The 21,776-nt window shown below is 41.7% G+C and overlaps 1 protein-coding gene across 2 annotated transcripts; it reads left to right on the top strand.

Annotated features, from left to right (window-relative positions):
* The first annotated feature begins 1,474 nt into the window (after positions 1 to 1,474).
* Positions 1,475 to 20,689, top strand: BPNT1 (3'(2'), 5'-bisphosphate nucleotidase 1). 2 transcript variants are annotated; one of them, XM_075530461.1, is made up of 9 exons: positions 1,475 to 1,620; positions 8,553 to 8,680; positions 9,991 to 10,095; positions 10,761 to 10,868; positions 12,418 to 12,466; positions 14,006 to 14,097; positions 16,724 to 16,921; positions 18,612 to 18,717; positions 20,103 to 20,689. In XM_075530461.1, exons 2-9 carry the CDS (start codon positions 8,561 to 8,563, stop codon positions 20,249 to 20,251), a joined length of 927 nt encoding a protein of 308 aa, XP_075386576.1. In that variant the 5' UTR covers positions 1,475 to 1,620; positions 8,553 to 8,560; the 3' UTR covers positions 20,252 to 20,689. The 2 variants fall into 2 exon arrangements, with proteins under 2 accessions (XP_075386576.1, XP_075386577.1); XM_075530462.1 differs by lacking the exon at positions 1,475 to 1,620 and adding an exon at positions 2,492 to 2,513.
* The last annotated feature ends 1,087 nt before the right edge of the window (positions 20,690 to 21,776 follow it).

Here is a 21,776-nt window from a genome sequence, read left to right as displayed (position 1 = left end):
GCGCGGAGGACGGAAGGGGCGGGGAAGGGGCGCGAACTCCGCCTCCCGGGCGGCGGCGAGTCCGATCCGCTCCGCGTCTTCGCCTCAGCCTCACCGGGCGGGGCTTGCTCCAGGGGGCGGGGCTTACGCTCTAATCACGGTGTCCTGATTTTTTTAATAGGGGCTCTTACAACTCTTATCACCATCCATACATACATCAGTTGTGTAAAGCACAATTCTCAAAACAGTTGCTCTCCACTTAAGCTCTTTGCATCAGGTCCTCTTTTTTTCCCCCTCCCTCCCCGCTACCCCTCCCTCATGAGCCCTTGATAATTTATAAATTATTATTTTGTCATATCTTGCCCTGTCCGACGTCTCCCTTCATCCCGTTTTCTGTTGTCCGTCCCCCAGGGAGGAGGTCACATATAGATCCTTGTAATCGGTGTCCTGATTTTTAATGTTGAAAAAAGAAATTGCTACCTTTGGGTTGTGCTTTTCTCCTGGACGGTCTTCCGCCGACGCGCGGACACAAACACTATCCTGCTGGAAAAGAACGGTCCTTCAACATGCGCTGATTTTTAAGGGAATCGACGATTTATTTCTTCATTTTGAGACAAAAAAAATGAGATTCAACGTAGGCTTAGGCCAGTCCCAAAAATTAACAGTCCTCAGAGATAAACAATCAACACGACGCGAGTGTCCAGGAAGAGCGGCCCTGCCCCAGGACTAAACAGAGGCAAACGCAGGGCGCTGCAGCAGGGTGGGCCCTAGCCTTCCGGGGTCCCCAGGAAAGAGCTGCTGTGGACTCGCAATCCACTTGATGACAACTACAAGTTTGTTTGTTTGAGAGGGAGAGTATGGGTGTGTGAGATGAAATCTTTCATAGATCCAGAACATTAGAAGGGATGCACCATCAACGTAATGCTGCATAACTGTCCCTGGTTCTAGAACTGATTGTCTCCATGATGGCACAGCTCTTCTGGATGTGATGGACATATTGAATGTATAATGCGTGCATTATATGCCAATGAATCTGTTTTTTAAATCCACGGGGGGGAAAAGCAACAAATTCCCCGGGCTCACAGCAGTTCCATGTCCGACCAATGCCATCTGGCAATGTCATTCACCCAGCGAACCTTTACAAAGAAGGGTAAGCGGGGCAAAGCGGGATGGGAGACGCCCCCACCGGGGAGCATCTTTCCAAGCGGACACTCGATTCACGGGAACGAGGAGCCCGGGGGGCCTGGGGGTCGCGCTCGGGGCCATGGCCCCCGGTGAGCAGACTCCCGCCAGCAGCGGGGAGCGGCGGGGCTCGCAGTCCCGGGAAGGCTCAAGACTCCAAGGCCAAGGCGAAGGGTTTTCCACTTAACCCAGTGACTTTGGTTTGGAGAAAACACGGAGGAGTGGAGTTTTCTGGCCGGTTGGGATTCCGGAGCGGGCGGCAGGGCGTTCGCGCTTCTGCGCTTGCGCTCCATTCTGCGCATGCTCAGTAACCGAGGGAGGCTGCCCTCCGACCCAAAAGGAGCCGCTGGGAGCGCGCTCGCGCAGCACCGGACGCCGCGAGGGACCTGTTGCTTGATACCGCGTTTGTTGTTACTCGCTGAAGTGTCTTCGGTCCTGATTTGTTCCCGGCTCGTCACGGTAAGGCTTCCCCCCGCCAGTCAAGGTTAGGGCCTTGGGCAGATCTGAGCAGTTTCCCCACTCTCACAGACAAACCGTTTAGGAAATGTACGCTTATTCACAAGTTGACGTGAATCGGATTGCCTCCCCAGATCGTTTCATTACGGTAGACTCTAGATCCTGTGTCAGCATTTTAATTGCTTTTCTCTGCCCTTTTATTTTCGTGCTTCGGCTCTTGTATGGCTAGCTTACGGGAATAACAAGGCAAACCTAGGCGTTGTGTTAAGTAGTGTACCTAGATAGTGTAATTTAAATTGAGAGGAGTATGCCCACACACTGTAGTGTCCAAGGTTAAAGCAAATAGGAGATGAATTATTTTGTGGTGTCGGAGTGAGTGATGTCAGATTTTCCAGGGGCCTTTGTCAGGATAATGGAATTAAGCTAACATTAAAATGAAATGAAAAGAAAAGAGATTGTGATTTCCAAACTTTGGTTACAGTGTCAGAAAGTCTTTGACATTTGCACGATATCGTTCAAAACAGAAACAAAAGCCCTCATACTGACCCTTGAGGACAGGCCAGAGCTGCGCTTATGTGTTTCTGAGACTGTATCTCTATGCGGGGGGTGGGGGGGGGGCGTAGCAGAGGGCCTGTCTTTCTCCCGCGGGGCAGCCGGTGGTTTCTAAGTGCACATCTTGCTGTCAGCAGCCCAAGTCCTAACCCGCTACAACACTGACGCCCCTTTGTTATTTGGATAGTAGTTATTTACTCTAACTTCCTCTTCCTCTATGCATGCCCTGAACAAGCAGGCTTTCACTGTTTGCAAACTTTTAAGGGAAAGGAAGCTTTTACAATTTGAAAGACAACAGCCTTGATGAACATTTTCAGTTATATCCCACTTTGTCGTTTTATTAGGTAAGTAAGTAGTTTTGGAAGTTCTTAACTCTGTTGATCATTCAGAAACAGCACTGTTAGGAAGAGAGTGACTTCCCATCAGGCCATTATGATTGTATTCCTCATCATTGGTGTACGTGTCATTCATATCCTCTATTTTAAGCTATCCTTTTTATAGTAATTGTATAATTATAAAATTCTTATGGTAAACTATTCAAATAACGCAAATGGGAATATGATTACAAATTTTCAGAATATGTTTTCCTTTTTACTGCATACATGTTGTCATAGTTAGCAATTGTTTGATGTTCTTCCTGATACTTTATCACCATGCATAGTGTCTATATGTACAGCCATCTGTTGGAATCCATTGGGAATTGAGTTGTGAAGGATCTCCAAGGATGCCCAAATCATCAGATGCTCATGTCCCTTATATAAAATTGCATAGTATTTGCATGTAACCTATGCACATCCTCCTGTATATCTTAAATCACCTCTAGATTACTTATACCTCATAAAAGCTACATAAATCGCACTTTACACTGCCCATCTGAGTTTGGTTAAATCTAAGAGTGCAGAACCTACAGATAAGAGGGCTGACTGTGTGTCCTTTTGTTCCCCACATGGAAAAAAGGGTTTCTTTTTCCTTTTTTTTTTTAATTTAATGTACCTTGGTGATCTTTCTATATAAGCAAATGTAAATATTTAATCTTTATTTTTAAAAGATGCATAGTATCCATTTGTGAATGTCCCATTTATTATTTAACATTGGACATTAAACTTGCATCCAGGTTTCTGCCATTATTGCAGCAAAGATTCTCATACATATCTAATTATAGGCCAACGGATTTATTTAGGAGTTTCTGGAAATAAAATCGCTGTTTCAAAAGATGCATACATTTTATGTTTAATAAAGTTTTAAAATTACCCTCCTAAGAAGCACTGCCATTTTATATCCTTTCAAACAATATGCAGAGACATGTTTTTGCAGAAGATAATTGGGAACACTGTCTTTATGTCTGTGCTAGTCTTGCAACTGAACATTATGTATTTTTAAAGTTTGTATTTCTCTCATTGGCTATTGCTTTTTTCTTTTAGGAATAGCCTGTTCATACAGTTTGCTCGTTGTTATTTTACCCCCCCCCCAATAAATCATTTTATTGGGGGCTCTTACAGCTCTTTTAGCAACCCATATATCAGTTGTATCAAGCACAATTGTACATATGTTGCCATCATCATTTTCATAACATTTTCTTTCCACCTGAGCCCTTGGTACCTGCTCCTTTTTTTCCCTCCCTCCCCCATCCTCTCACCCTTGTGAACCCTTGATAATTTATACATTATTATTATTTTCTTATCTTACACAGTCTCCCTTCATCCATGTTTCTGTTGTTCATCCCCCTAGGGTGAGGGTGGGGGTTTAAACATCTGTCATTTTGGTCCGTTCCCCCTTTCTCCCCCCACCTTTTCCCTACCCTCATGGTATCACTACTCCCATTATTGTTCCTGAGGGGTTTATCTGTCCTGGATTCCATGTGTTGAGAGCTCTTCTCTGTACCAGTGTACATGCTCCAGTCTAGCAGGATTTGTAAGGTAGAACTGAGGTCATGATAGTGGGAAGGGAGGAAGCATTAAAGAACTAGAGGAATGTGTTTCCTCAGTGCTGTGCTGCTCCCTGGCTGCCTCGTCCCTTCCTTGTGACCCTTCTGTGAGAGGACGTCCAATTGTCTACAGATGGGCTTTGGGTCTCCATTACAACCCCCTCATTTGCATCAATCTGAATGTTAGTTTTGGGTCTTCTGATGCTTGATACTTGCTTCTGTCAATACCTCGTGATCACACGGACTGCTGTGCTTCTTCCATGTGGGCTTTGTTGCTTTCCTGTTGGATGGCCACTTGTTTAACTTCAAACCTTTAAGGTTGGATTTTTGTATAACTTTTTCATATTTTACATTTTAGTATTTAAGAGCTTTTCACATAGCAGAAATTAGCTCATCGGTCTCACATGTGATACAATTTTTCCCCTTCATTTTATTGGCTATCACTTTACTGTTTGGGTGTGTGGTATTTTGGCTATGCAAACATTTTTTCAATTGTGCATGGATCTGACATTTTGATATGAAGACTGCAAAAGGAATTCAATTTTTTTAAAAATTCTTAGCAATTTCCATGCTCCCGGCACCATGTATGTACTTTTCTCTATGATTTAAATAGAGCCCTGGTCACACAATGGTAGCACCCAACTGCAAACCCACAAGCTAGTGTGTAGGAGAAAAGACCTGGCTGGACATTTGCCCTCAGAGCCAACAGCCTGGGAGGCTCTTTGGGGCCACAGCTTGTAGGGATATTTCAACATTTGATTAGTTTCCAATGACAAGTAATCTTAGTGTTTTAATTGGAAGCTTGCCATTCATCTTTAAAAACCAAAACGAAATGAAACACATTTTATTTCAACCTGCCTATTGCAGTCCCCTTGGTGTACCTTCCTTCCCCTTCCCCCCCTTTCCATTCCTTTTCCTTTCCTGGCTCTCGAAGCGTTGTCCTGACCACCCATTTTTATATACTAGTCCTTGTTATGGGGAGCCGGGGTGGCATAGTGACTATGAGTTGGGCTTCAACCAGAAATGTCTGCAGTTCGAGGGAGAAAGACAGGGCTTTGTACGCCCACAAACAGTTCCAGTCTTGGACTCTCACAGAGGCAGTTCTACCCTTCCCGATGGGCTTCCTGGGAATTGACTCGACAGCAGTGAGTAAATTCTTATTATACTCACGATCTTTTTATTAAATTGAGATGCCCATTTCCATCTATGAAAAGAAACAGTAGTGATTTGGTTCTTTTATTCTGTATCCTTTTATTTTTTAAGTGAAAGAGAAATTTAACATTCATAGGGTTTAAGAAAGTTATTCTGCAATGAGTTTAAAATGTCATAGCTTGTATGATATAACCATGTGGGGTTCACTTTTAATTAGGACTAGTGTAACTCCTTCATGCAATAAACTGAAAAGAGCCATTAAAAAACAAATGCAAAAAAAAGTTATTCTGGGAGACAAACAAGCCAGTCAGGGTGCAATATAGCAATGATGAAAGATACAACTCTCCTCTGGTTCTTTAATGCTTCCTCTTCTCCACTCTCATGATCCCAATTCTACCTTACAAATTTGGCTGTACACTGGTACAGATAAGAGCTGGAAACAAAGGGAATCCAGGATAGACAAACCCCGCGGAACCAATAATGAAAGTAGCAATACCAGGAGGGGAAGGGGGAACCGATCACAATGATCTACATATAACCCCTTCCCCGGGGGATGGACAACAGAAAAGTGGGTGAAGGGAGACATTGGACACTGTGAGACATGGCAAAATAATAATAATTGATAAAGTATCAAAGGTTCGTGAGGGAGGGGAACCAAGGGCTCAAGTAGAAAGCACATGTTTTGAGAATGATGATGGCAACAAGTATACAAATGTGCTTGACACATGGGTGCATGTATGGATTGTGATCAGAGTTGTATGAGCCCCCAATTAAATGATTTTAAAAATAAAGCATAAAATAAGAATTGAAAATGATTAAAGAAAATATAAAAAGAGAAAAGAAAAAGATTATCTTGTATCCTTTTAAAGTAGCCCTCTAGGCAGCTGCAATGATTTCTCAAACAGATTAGGCTGATAGGTTGAAAGCCGTACGTGTTCCATGGCCTTTTTTTCATATCTCCTGAAAGCCGGAGCCCAGAACATGAGGAGTTGGTCCTGAGATGAAGGGTCCTATTTGTTAAATCGCATCACCAGAGTCAAATACTGTTGCAGAAGCTGTAGGAATGTTTTGCCCCTAACACTGCCTGCAGGATAGACACTCGGTGCTTTTTGTAGCAGGGAGTACTGTGAGCGCCTTCTTAGTGGCAGTTCACGTAGTATCACAATAGTACTTGTGTTCTCTTCCTCGTGCAGCTGAGCCTTGAGAGTGCCCGTGACTCCGCCGGGATTACACAGCAGGCGTGTGCCAGAGCCAGGGTTTGAACACAGGCAGTTGGCCCATGCTCATGACCACCGTGCTGCTTTTCAGTGAGCTTCCAGGAGGGCATGGTTTTGAAAGGTAGTGTTGGAGGACCCAGAAGGTGTAAAACTAGTAGAGAAGGAAGTACATTGGGCCTATAAGAAAGCTCTAAGAAAGGGTATCACTTTACCTGGAACCAGTTTGAGGCTTGCTCTAAATCTGCTACGACAGAGGTGATGCTCATTGGGGGCCCAGCCAGCCCACAATGAAAGAGCAGACTACTGGGAACCTCTTTTACTGATAGGATGTTTTCATTATTTGAATAGCCATTTTTATACCCCAAACGAAAACTGCATATATATATATACATATATATGCATAAAACTTTCATATATATGGACAAAATTGGAGGTAGGAGATAATAGTTCATTACTGATTCGCTTGGGACCCATAAGGTACTTCAGAGAAAATGGTGGAGCCTTCTCTTTTTCTGACCAACAAAAAGTAACCTTTCAGTCTGTTTGTGGATCATTGTTGTGCTTTATATCAAATTTCATCCCTTCTGTGAAGCTGGTAGTTCATAAGTATAATGCACATTTTGTGACAAAGATACAAGAAGGGAAAAAGCAGGGCGTTGTTCTTTCCCCTTTGGAAGAAAGCAGGCACGGACTTGGCAAAGGTCAAAGGAAGTGGTTTGGCATGTCAGTGGGAAACCTGTCACGGCCCAGGTGATGGCTTTAGCAGGCTCACAGATAAATGATATCTGTGAAAAGTTCTAACACCGCCGTACATGAAGAAACTGATCCGCCGTTCACAGATGGAGTCTTATGTCACATGAGGGCTAAAGGGACACGCCAACACATATCAAAATGTCCTCAGTGGTTAAGACTTCTGGGTAGTTCAAACGACTTGCCTAACAGATGACTTTTCCAGTGAAAAATAAATCAGGAATATGGCTGGATTTGCCATTTTATTTCTTCTCGTTTCTATTTGAGATGTTGCTGAATTTGTAATGGTCATAATCAGTTTATTTCACATGTACCACCTGGAAAAGGAATGTAGCGTGATTATGTGTAAGGAGAGAAACCATTCAAATACATAGACCTCCATTTTATTTTCGTCTTAATTCCATAGGGGTATCAAACACTTTCTCTGCATTCATCTCAATTATATTTACAATCCTTCTGAACAGAAGGTAGATAATAGAAAAAGCCTGTAAAGAGGCACACCACATCAAACATTCCGCTGGGTGGAGGTTTATCATGTCTTTCTTTATCAATGTATTTTGTTCCTTTACTGCATTGAAACAATGTTGATTGGATTTTGAGGGTTGGAGAATTTTTTAAGATGTATTAGAGCATTGGTTCTCAACCTTCCTAATGCCGCGACCCTTTAATACAGTTCCTCGGGTTGTGTTCACCCCCAACCATAAAATTATTTTCATTGCTACTTCATAACTAATTTTGCTACTGTTATGAATCTGGAGAACTTTGTGAAAAGGTTGTTTGACCCCTAATGGGATCACAACCCATAGGTTGAGAACTGCTGTATTAGAGTGGTTTTGTGTACACCACTTGCTTGATGTGACTGCAGGGAAGGAAGTGGGAGTGGGCAGGGAGAGAAGTTGTGTAGGGAAGCGATCTGAACTGAGGTCTTAGCTGACCACAGTGAGTACTGGAAGCCAGCATGGTTCTTGGGGTGGCAGCTCAGTTAGATAAGGAGTGCCCTTTAAACCCTCCCTATCGAATGGTGTACACTTTAAAGGAACCCTCGTAGCACAGTGATTAAGCACTTGGCTACCAATGGAAAGATCAGTGGTTTAAACGCATCAGCTGCTCTATGGGAAAAAGATGTGACAGTAGGAAAAGCTTTCTCCCTCAGAGAACCTGCTAGTGGTTTCAAACTGCTGACCATGTGAGTCGCAGCCCAACACTTAACCACTATACCACCCTGGCCCCCATCAGTTCCAAGGAAGCCCTCAATAACTATGTGTTAAGTTGAATTCAAATAAACATAACCAGTAGCCGACTTTGAAGATAACAGAACACTTCCCTCACCTTCCTTTTAGGACTTGCCATGGCTTCCAGTCACACCGTGTTGATGCGGCTGGTAGCTTCAGCATATTCTATTGCTCAGAAAGCAGGAACGATCGTCAGGCGTGTTATTGCTGAAGGAGACCTGGGCATTGTGGAGAAGGTACTGAAAGTCTCATCTCCTTTCATACTAACTTCATTTGGGTTGAATAAGGCCTGGCTAAAGGATGCAATGGACAGACTAACCGGCAAAAGAATTAAACGTCCCCCTATAGCGACTGCAGGTCCCTTAGTGCTAATGGATTCCATTTCTGCTTTGAAAACTACCCAAGACCTCCTCTGCACTCAGTAATAAGCCAGTGATGTGCTGTCGGAAGGCTACCCGGCAGTTTCCATTTCTGTTATAAAAAAATAGGAAATGGAGAAAAGGATCAAGTAGTAAGCCCTCATCCATCTTGCCACCACAGCCCCGATATTTTTTTCAGCATCACGTGTGTTGTTTGAATTGATTTTATGTTGTTGTTATGTTAGATTTTATACAGTTGTAGGGCTTTATCTTTTCACATCTTTAAAGAAATAGGTGCGAATCAGATTTGGCATATAAGATATCCAGAATGATGAGGTCTGGCACCATGTCAATAGAAAGAGCAGAAATATTTAGCCTAAAGAGGGAAAATTCCAGTTCAACTATCTAACATGAATTGAGTGTCATATGTCCCTCAATTAAGTTTTAGAATTTTAAAAAGTAATAGAATTAAAAAATGTTTAATTAAATATTAGAATTTCATATTAGATATTACTCTATTAATTATTAGAATTTAAGTATTAGAATTTTTAATGGAAATTATGTAGAAGACTCCTTGAATTATTAGCATTGTGATTAATGAATAAACACGGAAATTATAGAAAGGTTCACATAAAGGGATGTCCTTCAGATAACAGTATTTAACTTTGGCTGCCTGGAAAAGTTATGAATTTCCTATCTCTTAACCTATTTAAGCAAATAATTTAGCAGTACTGAAAAGGAATTTCTGAACTTGAAGAGAAAATTTTCTAAATAACCTGAAAGCTCCTTTCCACACTTTAATTACAATTAATCCCATGTGATAAACCAAGCCAAGAACCTAGCTGACTCATTTAGTGTAAAGTGCCAAACATCTAAAATCTGGCAGATTAGTTACATGATACAGGCAGTCATGCATTAAGAATCAGATTGATAGCAGCCTGTTCTTTGTTGTGCTGTTGTTAGGGGCTGTCCAGTTGACCTCAACTCTGAGTGACCCCTTGTGAAAGAGCAGAAAGACACCTCCCCTCCCCCCTCCCCCCCAACAGAAGGCTCATGCTGCAACCTTGATGGGAGCGCATCACCAGGTCTTTGTCTCTTTGAAGAGGAGCTGAGCGCTTCACCCCTGCCCCCCCCCCCAGCTCCTTATTCTACATTCGTGCCACTAAAAATTGCCTTCTCTATTGCAGACAAGCGCCACAGACCTGCAGACCAAAGCTGACCGACTGGCACAAGTGAGCATTTGCTCGTCACTGGCCCAGAAGTTCCCCAAACTCACAATTATAGGAGAAGAGGTAAGCGCCAGCTGTCAGAACTACGCTGTTTGAAAATTATTTACCCTCTGGGTTTCTAATCGACATCTCAGTGATTTACACGTCGCTGTTAGGAAGGAGTGCCAGCACTTTACCCAGTGTTTCAACATGGAAAATTGGTTGTGGTTTTCCTTGGATTTGAAGGCCATATCTGATTAAAGTAGGATGATCAGTCCATTTCTAAGCCTCAACTCTTGGCCCACGAGGATGTGGCTGCTGCTATAGGAGTCGTTTGGCCTGTAGGATGCGCAGAGTTGGAGAATGTTGGAGCAAAGTGGGCGTGGGGTATGCTTGTTGGAATGAAAGCAGGCTTGCTATGGAGGGAACTGCCTTCTATAATTGAGGGGGGAGAATTATGCAATGGCACTGCTACTTATTTAAGTTAGTTTAAAATACATACAAAAATATTTTCTTTATGTGCTCTTTTCAGATAAGGAAATGAATGTTGGGATAGTCTGTAATTGGCTTCTATGAACCATGTACCACGTCTGTTGCAGTTTTATTAGGTTTGCTTTCAAAGTTCTAAAACTAAGTGCTAACTGGGATAGGAACCGTGAAAACTGTAACACTGCATGCTTTCTGTTACTGAGGCAACTTGGAAACTCTGTTTAGCTTCACTTTTACCACCAGTGTTACCTCTGCTGTAGGACCTCCCTTCTGAAGAAGTGGACCAAGAGCTGATTGAAGATGGTCAGTGGGAGGAGATACTGAAGCAACCATGCCCATCGCAGTACAGTGCTATTAAAGAAGAAGATGTATGCTTCATATTTATACTCAACTCTCTTGTAACATTTGCTTTATACCATAGCAAAGGGGATAAATTGATGGTGGTAATACAATAGGGACAAGCCAAGAACCTGAACTCTTTCAACGCCAGTGCAGAAGTGTCAGATAGCCCTGTGGAATATCTACTCTGTTGGTTTAGAGTGGGCTTCTTCACCTTTCTCCACGCAGAACCCCTTTTTGCCCAAGAAATTTGCAACGCGGCAAGTGCTGCCACAAACACTGTGGCTTCATTGCACGTTTGATCTTGAATTATTTTTGGTCATTGCCCGTTCAGGAACATTTTACTGTTGCCTGATTGTTCATGATCATCCCCACATTCAGTCACACCGTCCTACATGGAGCTGCGGCCCGCAGTTTTAAGAAGCTTTGGACGTTAGGGTTCATTTTTTTCATCCCTTCAGTTTCCTTTCCACTTTGAAAGTATTATTAAAGAAGCTTTTAGGGAGAAAGCCTAATTTGTTTGATAGCTGGTTTGGCAATAATGCGTTTAATTGGCAATTGGAGTTAGAAAGAGATGCAACAGGTTAGTGCATTGTATTTTCAAGAGATTTTAAAAATCACCCCATTGGTTTTTTAAAAATCATTTTATTATGAGCTCATCCCATTGATTTTGTAATGGTTACTTAAATGGATGATTCTTAATAACCACCATACTTCCTTAACTTTGATTCACTTAAGACCATTCATTGAAGAGTTACTCTGAGAAGGGTGCCTCATTATGTAACATGGTGAATATCAAGAAAGTGGGGCAGTGTCTTCTCTCGCGACACCTGCTGCCCATCAAGCATTATGGTTAGCAAAGCTGATCACCAGATGTTCTCAAAGCGGGTTAGAAGTTCTATGCAGTAGGTTTTTAGTCTGCCAATTTTGCAAACCATTCATTTTTCGCTGTTCTGTATGAGTTGTGTGTTCATCAGACTGCTCTTATGAAAGAGAAAGGAAATAGCACCTACCTATAGAAATGAGCGGAAATAGCACCTACCTATAGAAATGAGCGGCACCCACACACTCTTCTGAACGGTTTTGCAGCCGCCCTGCTAGTGTGCCTGTCCGGCCATCTGAGCTCAGTCTGTTCACAGCATGTGCTTGGAGCTCGGGTAGCAATGGACTTTGGTCGGTGAAGCATTTCCTGTTTAAAATTCCTGGACCCGACCTTTCCCTAATTTAAAGTGATTACAAAGCAACAAGGTGTGTTTGTTTTTGTTTGACGATCACACTCACTGCCTTCAAGCCGATGCAGGCGCATAGTGACCCTGCAGAACGGGCTGGAACTTCCCTGTGAGTTTCTGAGACTGTCACTGTTCACGGGAGTGGAAGGCCCCGGCTTTCTTCCAGGGAGGGGCTGGTGGCTTAGCCCAGCGTGTAACCACTGCACCACCAGGGCTCCCCAAACTGACAGCACTGACTTTATCCCACCATCCATATCCTAAGGTCAAAAATGACAAAGACCGTGGGATCATTTTACTTCAAAATTTTCGCTTTCTTCATCTGGATATTTCTTCTTTCTTTTTTTTCCAGCTTGTGGTCTGGGTGGATCCTCTGGATGGCACCAAGGAATACACTGAAGGTTCCTCTCTCTGTGTTTATCTTTGACAACAGTTGGATGCACTGTTGGCTGGTGAACATGAGCTAGTGCATGCATTGTGTGGAAAGCCAGTGTCATGGGTTATGTGTCTTACCTAAAGCTCTACTCGTGTTCATCCTAGCTAACTATTTTTACATACCCATAATTGTCAAGCCAGACAGGAAGAAAATTCATCTCCTTTAATTACACCTTACATACACTCACTCCCTGCCATCGAGTTGATTCTGACTTATAGATGCCCTTGAGGGCAGAGTAAAACCGCCCCCTTGGGTTTCTGAGGCTGTAAATCTTTACAGGAGCAAAAAGCCTCATTTTTCCAAACTGCTGACCTTGTTACCACCAGGTCTCCCTTCACATACACTCACTCATTGCCCTTGAGTTAAGGTCAACTCACAGTGATCCTGTAGGAGCCCTATTTCTCCCATGGAGCAGCTCATAGTTTCAAACACTGACCTTGAAGTTAGCTGGCCACCACATGCGCACTATGCCACCAGGGCTCCCACATACACCAATGGCCCTCAAATGAGAATCACCGTGTCAGACCAATAGAAAGCTGCAGCTATACCAGGCAGGCTCTGCCACCCCAGCGTGCCATGCCATCCCACTCACTTGTTAGACTTCTCTCCTTTTCACGGTGAACCACTTCTCACTTCACAGCCTTTCCTTGAGTTTGTTGACTCAGTATAAGATTTTTTTCTATAGTTATCTCAGATGAGAAAACAGCAAACTTAAATAAAGTTGGCAACACGATAGTAAAAATGACCAATCCGGGGGGCAAAGTTTCAGATTTTAGAAGCATAGCTTGAGTTTAGAGGTTTTTGCTTAGAATGAAGGCCATACATTTTTAGAATGTCCCATAATTACTAGGAAGAAAACCTTTTTCTCTCTCTGTTTGTGGATATAATGTATTATCTCATGAGTGAGTCAGTGTGTGTGTGTGTGTGTGTGTGTGTGTGTGTCTTTGTAATCCTTTAAGAGATATGGAAACCAGACAGCCTTAGTGCACCTATGAGCACATAGAGATCTTGTTTAAAAAGTAGGTCTTGGCTCCATTTGCTCACCTTCCTTCACTAGCTCTGGGAAAAGCTCAAGAATCTGTCTCTGTGAACATTGTACCAGTTGGTTCTCAGGCATCTTGGAAGCCTGTGCACCTGACAGTGAGAAACTTTGCTATAAAGGTTTGAAATGCAAAGGTAGGCTGTGGGCCTGTTGGTAGAAGTGATTGGAACGTGGCAGAGTGGCTCTCATAGGAGTCTAGATACTGCAGAGTTTATGGTAGATTTATTTCATTGCTTCCTAAATGGTCCCAATGAGACCATGGTTGTCAATTCAGTTAAGTACCATAGGCTCTCCTTATCTCTCTAGCCAGTTCTCTATAATTTGTGCATTTTGCCGTAAGAGTGATTGATTGTGGATGAGTCATTGCAAATTCCTTACCTTTAATCAACAATAACTTGAGACAGTGAGGTACCGGTGAAGGAAGTTATTTAAATAGGTCTTCCTTTCTTTTCTTTGATGTAGGTCTTCTGGACAATGTAACAGTTCTTATAGGAATCGCGTATGAAGGAAAAGCCATAGCAGGAGTCATTAACCAGCCCTATTACAACTACCAGGTAAGGCTCTAAATGGTGCAAAAATACTTTAGGGATACGTAATGGAGTTTCATGGTTCCTGATAGCGAATCTAGTGCTTTCTATATTGGTCGCACCTGCATCATCTGAGAACCTTTTTCTAGTGGAGCTTTCTAGTCACGCTCCACGATACTGAACGAAAGCTTCTGGGGAGGTGATGCCAGGAATGTGTGTGCGCACACACCTATACTGAGTGCGTTAACCTATATTCTTAGACAACCCTTATGATCAGATGCAGAAGTTTGAGAATTCTGGATATTGGCTTTTGATTCACTTGAATATCAAGACCCCTGATTTACAGATGATTTTTAAAACACGTTGAAGATATTAATCGTTTTGCCTAAGAAAAAATGCCAACCGTGTTGCTTTCAGGGTAAGACTATGTAGTGTTCAGTACGATACCGTGCACTGTATTAGATGAAATTACAGTCTGCACTGTCAACAGACCTGAATATGCTTCTGCACTCTTTTCTCTTCTTTTGTCTCTTCTTAACTGCCTTGACTTTCTAGTAAGCTTTAAGGAATTGGTTCCTTGGAAGAAAGAGACTAGTGTAATTCCAAAGCAGGAATCTACCATTAAATGAATTTTCAAGGAAATTGCTGAGATAAAATCGTGCAAATTTACTTACTAGTTAAGCATTAGTGACCTTGCGAGAACTTTGGAGAATTCCAAGTAACCAAAGTGAAGACTATTATGCCTATTTTTTAATAAGAGTAGGATTTATCTCTATCTAAGATAAACGCTACCAGTGGTATAATTATATACTTTTATTTACAATCGTGTGTTTTAGGATTATTTACCAAAATAAACCAAAAATTCCATTGCCATTGAGTTGATTCTGATTCACAATGACCCGATGCGGGGTTTCAAAGGCTATAAATCTGTACGGGAACAGAGCCTCATCTTTCTGTTGGGTTGGAACCACCAACCTTGCTGTTAACAGGCAGTGCTTACACAGCAGTGCCACCAGGCTCCTTGGGAATCATTGCATTTCTTAAAGGTCCATTAACTCTTCAATATGACTTTCATGTTTGTACAGTTTTGTGTCCACGCATGAGCTCGTGGCTATTATGTAAATTTAAGTTAATACTGTTATGTAAAAGAGAGACATTTAATTCAATAATAACATTGTAGTACAGAGTGACCTTTTATTAAATAAAAAAAATTAATGAAAGCACGACGAGCTTAAGAGTTAATAATTTTCATCACTTCTTTCTGAGATTAGAAAAATTGTATTCATTTTCCACAGAACAATGAAAAGCAGAAGTTAAGGGAACACAGGAATGAAACCCAGGTGAGAGACTTAGCTAGGGTTTGCCTCCGCAGGAAGGTAGAGAAGAGGTAGGCAATGTGCGATCCCAGTGGCAGTCATGCCTTCCCACACACCATTCCGTTTTCCGCTGTTGGGTGCCTCCCCTTCCTACTGCTCACTTGGCCGCCATTCCTTGCTGTCAGCCCTCCATTTCCTCATTTCCTTCCGGCTTGCTTAGGCCTTAAAATGTGCTGCAGTGGGTAGAAATGTTGCACGGCTCTGTGGGTTGGGATGCTCAAGGCGGAAGGTTGGGTTTTGAACCATCATCCTAAGACTAGCTGAAGTTTATCCTGAGCTCACCATGTGTAACCAGGCTCAAGTCATTCATTTGCTGCTCACAACCACACTGTAAGGAAATCTTTATCCCCCAAGATGAAGCCGTGTCAAGAAACGCGCCCCAAAGTAGCCAGCTGGTAAATGGCGAGCTGCAATGGAAGCCTGGGTCCCAGCTCCTCCTCTTACTCAGTGGCGCCTAGGTGAGAGTGCAGTGAAAGACACAGAGCTATGCAAATGTCTCCTCCGCTTGACCTCAGACCCCAGCAGCTGTTCCATCCAGCTCTTTTCAGATCAAATGAGATAACACATGTGAAGCAGGTAGCATGGTGCCTGCCATGGGCTTCATGTTCAGGAAAATACGTTGTGTCCCTGGGCTGGTATATCTCAGCAGTGACTGGTTTGCTTTCGGGCTAGAGGTTAATATGGTATTTTTGATGACTCATTGTCACTCATTTTATGCATCTTTCCCCACATTACAGATTTTATTTTTCTATACTCGTGTATCGTTTTAATAATGCGTTTGAATATTTGCGATCTATTGGAGGGAAAATACAGATTCTAAGATTGTATTAATTGTCAATCAGATTTTAAAACATTCATGGTAGCTCCTCAGTTCCAGCCTATCCATTATCACGACTACCTATACCCATCGTAACATGACCCCTCTTGCCTCTTGGATAATGAAAAGTAGTAATCAACCCCTGTGATTTTCATTTCCTGAAGACTTCAGTGCCCTTTGAAGGCAGCTGTTCTCAAATATAAAGATGAGGTTGTTGGGAGATTCCAAGAGAAATAGTCTGCAGTGCTTATTTCCTTTCCAAGAGCCCCAGGGAAAACCAGAAGTACCTTCAGTACCCTTGAAATCAAAACAAGTCTAAGGAGTTTATCCTCTTTGCTCTTTCACCATCGCCGTGTTTGCATTTATAAAACTATCGTAATACTAATATAAACAAACATCCCATTTATGCCTACCATTTTTCTCCAACTGCTGACAAACTGCTCTTCACCTGTTTGCACAGGCAGGCCCCGACGCCGTGCTGGGAAGGACAATCTGGGGCGTGCTAGGTTTGGGTGCCTTTGGGTTCCAGCTGAAAGAAGTCCCTGCTGGGAAGCACATTGTCACAACCACCCGATCCCACAGCAATACGTTGGTTAACGACTGTGTCACTGCAATGAACCCTGACCACGTGCTCCGAGTGGGAGGAGCAGGAAATAAGGTATGCAGCCCACGCTGACAGGCAATTGAATCATTGGAAGAAATACTTATCTTTTCGAAAATGGAAAGTAAGACTTAGGGAAGTGGTAAAGGTGATAAACTGCCCACAAAAGAATATGTCAACATTGTTGTTATTATTTTAAATGGTTCAAGTCTTTCATTAGGAGAGGTCAGTGTTAGAGTGTTAGATGGAGCAAGGATCAGATCCTCTGCCTCTGCCGAGCTCCTGTCTTTACACAGGAAGGATGGGCCTGCTTGCTTCTTCCTGGCTACTTCTCCTGTTCTTCCCCGCAGACTTCCACCCTCCTGAGAAGAGTGTGAAATGGGATGCAGTGTTATCACATCCCATAGGCAGGATCTCTCCTCATCTGACTGCACTCCCTGGACTAGCAGCATGACTGTGCCCCTCAGGTAGCTCAAATTCAGCATGGCCAATTAGAGCTCATCCCCTCTCTCAGCACTGCCAAGGTGTTCCCTCCCTCTTTTCTATCTAGGAAATAATTCCCAGTACAGCTTCAATTTCACACTTGTGTGCTGTCAGGGACAAAGTAAGTCATAAATATTTATTGAACTTATGGAATTGATTTATTCTTAGCTGGCAATGGGGAGGAATATTTAAGTATTTTACATTTTCTAAAGACATGTAGAAATAGGATCTGTAAACAACATTATTGTGAAAATAAATCCTAAGCATCCCAAAGTGAAAGAGTCCTTGTAGTCACAGAAATTAAACAGTGGCAGTCAGTTGTCCCTACTTTTGTAACCCAAACCCTCGTTTGTTCCCAAGGGCCACCATTCTCCGTTGAAAACAATATCTCTGCCCTGATCACTCCTGTCCTTTTTCTTGTGAAAAGACCTTGTTGGGTAGTGCTCGACTTTTTTCCATGAAAGACAACTTTGAGAATTGAATGAAGGCTAAAACTCTCTCCCCTCAGACAATATGCTGGCATAGTTCTTCGTACATAAGACTTGACAAATATTTGTTAAAAAAAAAAAAAAGAATCTTAGAGGGTGTGGTTTAAGTGTTTGAAAAGAATGATTGGTGTTCACAGTGATTTTTATCTTTCTCTTAGTATGTTCGCTTCATATGAATAGGTGAAGCCTGAGTTTATAGTGATAATTATATTACATTATTAATTTTAAAAGTTAACAGGCTTGATAGCAAGTTGCTGTTTAGAATCATTGAGCGCTGTCAGTGACCTCAGGCCTAACCTAAGAATGACAGGAATTAAGATACATGCTTATATTTTTGTAGTAGGATTGACAGAACCTGAAGACTTTCGCAAGTACTTTTTAAACTGATCAGCATTGCACAACTGATAGAACTTATTAATTATAGTTTTTAAATTAGTATACTACCTGATATTTCTCTTTAATATGCATTAATACATTTTTGTATAATATACACATTCCTTTTCCAATAAGGAAGACTAATAACAAACATAAAAGGTAAACTTTGTTTTACTTCTCTGGAAAGTGAAGACTATTCAGACCTCCATGTAGGTTACTTTACCAGATTTTTCTTCCTCGAATCTCTGTACGCACCTGTCTACAATTCCAGTATCATTTAAACCTGCCAAAGGCTTTAACCGAGCAGTTTGAGAGGCATCGATAAAATATACTTGAGAGAAATAAGCAGTTTTTCCTGTTTCTACATGAATTATAGTTCTGGGATTTTTTTCACTTTATAGATTATTCAGCTGATTGAAGGCAAAGCCTCTGCTTATGTATTTGCAAGTCCCGGATGTAAGAAGTGGGACACCTGTGCACCTGAAGTCATTTTGCATGCTGTGGGAGGTGAGTCCATTTTTCTTTGGGAAATTACATGGCACAGTCATCCATTTTACTTAGAGGAATTACAGTTGGTTTTCAGACAGTTTTTATGTAATATATCAGTAAAATAACAACATAGACTCTTCAGATATAAAATCTGGAAAGAAATGCAGAGATTATCCAGTGCAGCTGCTTTATTTCAGGTGAAAAAGCAGATTTTCAGCAAGATTCATTTTTTTAGTTACAGTTTTCCTTTGGAACTTAGATCCACATCTAAAACCCCAACCAAATTCACTGCCGTCAAATGATTCCTACTCAAAGCATCCTTCTAGGGCAGAGTACAACTGTCCCTTTGGGCTTCCAAGACTGAATCTTCTTTATCTTTTCCTTCATTACTAATTGGGAAGTACTTTAAATCTTTATGAACTAGACTGCCTTGTTTTTTTTCCCCCTTGGGGAGGGTGTGGTGGGGTTGGTAGGTTTGAACCTTGTACCTCATAATTAGCAACTCAATTTATAGTCCACATGCCACTAGGGCCCTCCTGAATTTACATATAGTTAGTTTAATCTACCCTGTGTTAATTTGCAGCATCATTGCTTTTCAGGTTTGGGTTTTTTTTTTCCTTGAAAACTAAAATTCCTAATCATTGCTGAACACCTCAGTACTAATGTATAGATCACATAGAATTTATAAAAAATCTGACTGAAAATATATTATCAATATACTCATAGTAAAATTCTCAATTTCAAGTAGACACAAATTCATATATAGTCTTAGCAATACCTTTCCTATCCCTGTCAGATAAAGATTTATAAAAACCAGATATTTTGATTTTTATCATTTCTCCTATCAATAGTTCAATATGTTGCTTGATAAGGACATTAAATTCGTCATTGTTCACTCTGCTAGGATGCTACATGAAACTGTAATGTGATTTTATTATACTTTATGAACATCCTATCCTTCAACTCTCCCAAAATAGCGTTAATATTACATGGCAGGGTCAAGGAGACACTTTTTAAAGAGGGCGCATTGCTAACTGGAAGCGTGATCTCAGACGAGCGCAAACAAGTGTCATGCCTCCATGCCCGCGTCTAAGGAGGGCTGCCGATCATGCTCCCATCGCAAGGGATTGACTCAGACACACATAGCATGAAAATGCAACATGAAGTCAGTGGACCCCTGTGGCACTGTTGGGTAATTAACTTTAATCAGAGGAAAATAAAAGTCATAAAACTTTTATTTAGTTAGAGCATAGCCTTTATTCAAATTCTAAATGAATTAAAACTTTAATCTTCATTGTCACTCATGTTCTTCCTCATTTTGGACAGAGAAGCCCTTGAAAATAGAAACATAGTGATCCAACCAAGTAGTGTCATTGTGTTCATATTTGTTTGTTTTCCTCTAGGCAAGTTAACTGATATCCATGGGAACGCCCTTCATTACAATAAAGAAGTGAAGCATATGAACTCAGCAGGAGTCCTGGCCACCCTGAGGAATTATGACTACTATGCAAGTCGAGTCCCAGAATCCGTCAAAAGTGCACTTGCTCCTTGAAGGGCAGTCTCATTTACTTAGTGAATAGAAGGACTCGCTTCACAGATTAATTCCGGTTAAAATGAACTGAATGTAATCAGAGCTTCGCCTTTTCATTATTTACTGGTAGTCTGCAAATATATCCTGAATTAAGGAATTTTTCTAATCAACCAGACCACTTTTGAGATTTGGAGAATTTATAAAGTTGGGATACTATATTTCTTCCTTTCATTGGAAAAATGAAAGATTTAGTTCTAATTGACTATCCAGGTCAATAATTTAAGCAACATTCCTGTCATAAGCCAGATTTCCTAGGGTACAAAATAATAAATTGTTACCTGGTCTTCTTCTTGTTTTTAACTGTAATTTTAAAAGTTTGACTGTTTCAATTGCATTTACACTAAAATGTCATTGTATATGTTGACATAAATTTTTGTACAATAAATTATGTGATTCTAACTCTTTGTTTCTCACCAGTTTTTTGTTTTGTTTTGAAGTATTTGAAAAGTAGAGTGAATATGACAAAGGGATTGGAAAAGAGTTAGCAGGCAGGTGGGGAGATTAGTCAGGAAGATGGCACAGGGACCCAAGGAGGAAATAGGATTTTCAAAGCTGTGGCCTTTCGAAGTAGATCGCCTGAACCAAAGTGCCTCTGGGTGGATCCAGACCACTAACCCTGCAGTGCTACCACCTGGCCTTTAATTCCTCTCTAGTCCCTGTCAAATCTAGTGTGATGCTTTAAAAAATAAAATGTATTCATTCCATTTCTCAGCTCAAAATCTCTTGTGGCTTTGTTGTTTTCAGGGTACAAAATGCCATATACTCCTCTTTATAATAAAACCTCTTCCTTGTTTCTTAGGATCTACTATGACCAACAAGCAGTATCTCAACCATGTTCAAGCAAGTACTTAAAGTTTCCCCACAAAAGTCTCCAATACCATGTTTTCTCTCACCTTGCCCTCTGTTATTCATCCAGCAAATATTTATTGAGCACTTGCTATGTGGTAGGCACTGTTGGAGAAACTGAACAAACACTGAATAAGCTGATATAGGTGTATTACTTCATTGAACTCATTTTCTTGTGAGCAAGCTAGACAACAAACAAGTGAATGAAATTATGCCTGATTGTGGTAAATGCTACAAAAGAAATTGAGTAGGATGAGAAGCCAGAGAGTGACCAGGGGAGGGTGGGAGGAGAGCTGGAAGAAAGCACTGGCATCCCAGGGCGACTGTGCACGGACATAGGTGTATACTTTGAAAACACAGAGAGAAAGGTAAGTGCATCACTTGGCTAACTAAGAAGTGTGGGAGTCCTGATGGTGCTATCCACAAAGTTGTCACTTCAAACACCAGCAGCTCCACATACTTGAGTTCTGAGCTGGAGTCTGAACAGAGCCAAGTGGAGAAACCTTTAAGGCAGTTCCCTCTATAGCAACCCCCCTTCCCACCACCCCGGAGGCCAGATCATCTAGGGGTGACTATTACTTCATGTCCCCTGTACTCCCATTGGCTCTATAACTGGAAAACCCATCCTCCAGGGTATGTA

The sequence above is a fragment of the Tenrec ecaudatus genome, chromosome 1 (genome assembly GCF_050624435.1).
Source record: "Tenrec ecaudatus isolate mTenEca1 chromosome 1, mTenEca1.hap1, whole genome shotgun sequence".
In the NCBI taxonomy this organism is placed as follows: domain Eukaryota; kingdom Metazoa; phylum Chordata; class Mammalia; order Afrosoricida; family Tenrecidae; genus Tenrec; species Tenrec ecaudatus.
Note: the sequence above shows the minus strand (reverse complement) of the source record. Positions and strands in the feature narration are given on the sequence as shown.

What these genes read in the sequence shown, in the direction of transcription:
- BPNT1 (XM_075530461.1), top strand. Translation starts at nt 8,561, where the DNA reads ATGGCTTCCAGTCACACCGTGTTGATGCGGCTGGTAGCTTCAGCATAT. An exon ending in CACCAAGGAATACACTGAAG is followed by an intron (nt 12,467 to 14,005) that starts GTTCCTCTCTCT and finishes TCTTTGATGTAG; the next exon opens with GTCTTCTGGACAATGTAACA. An exon ending in AGCCCTATTACAACTACCAG is followed by an intron (nt 14,098 to 16,723) that starts GTAAGGCTCTAA and finishes CTGTTTGCACAG; the next exon opens with GCAGGCCCCGACGCCGTGCT.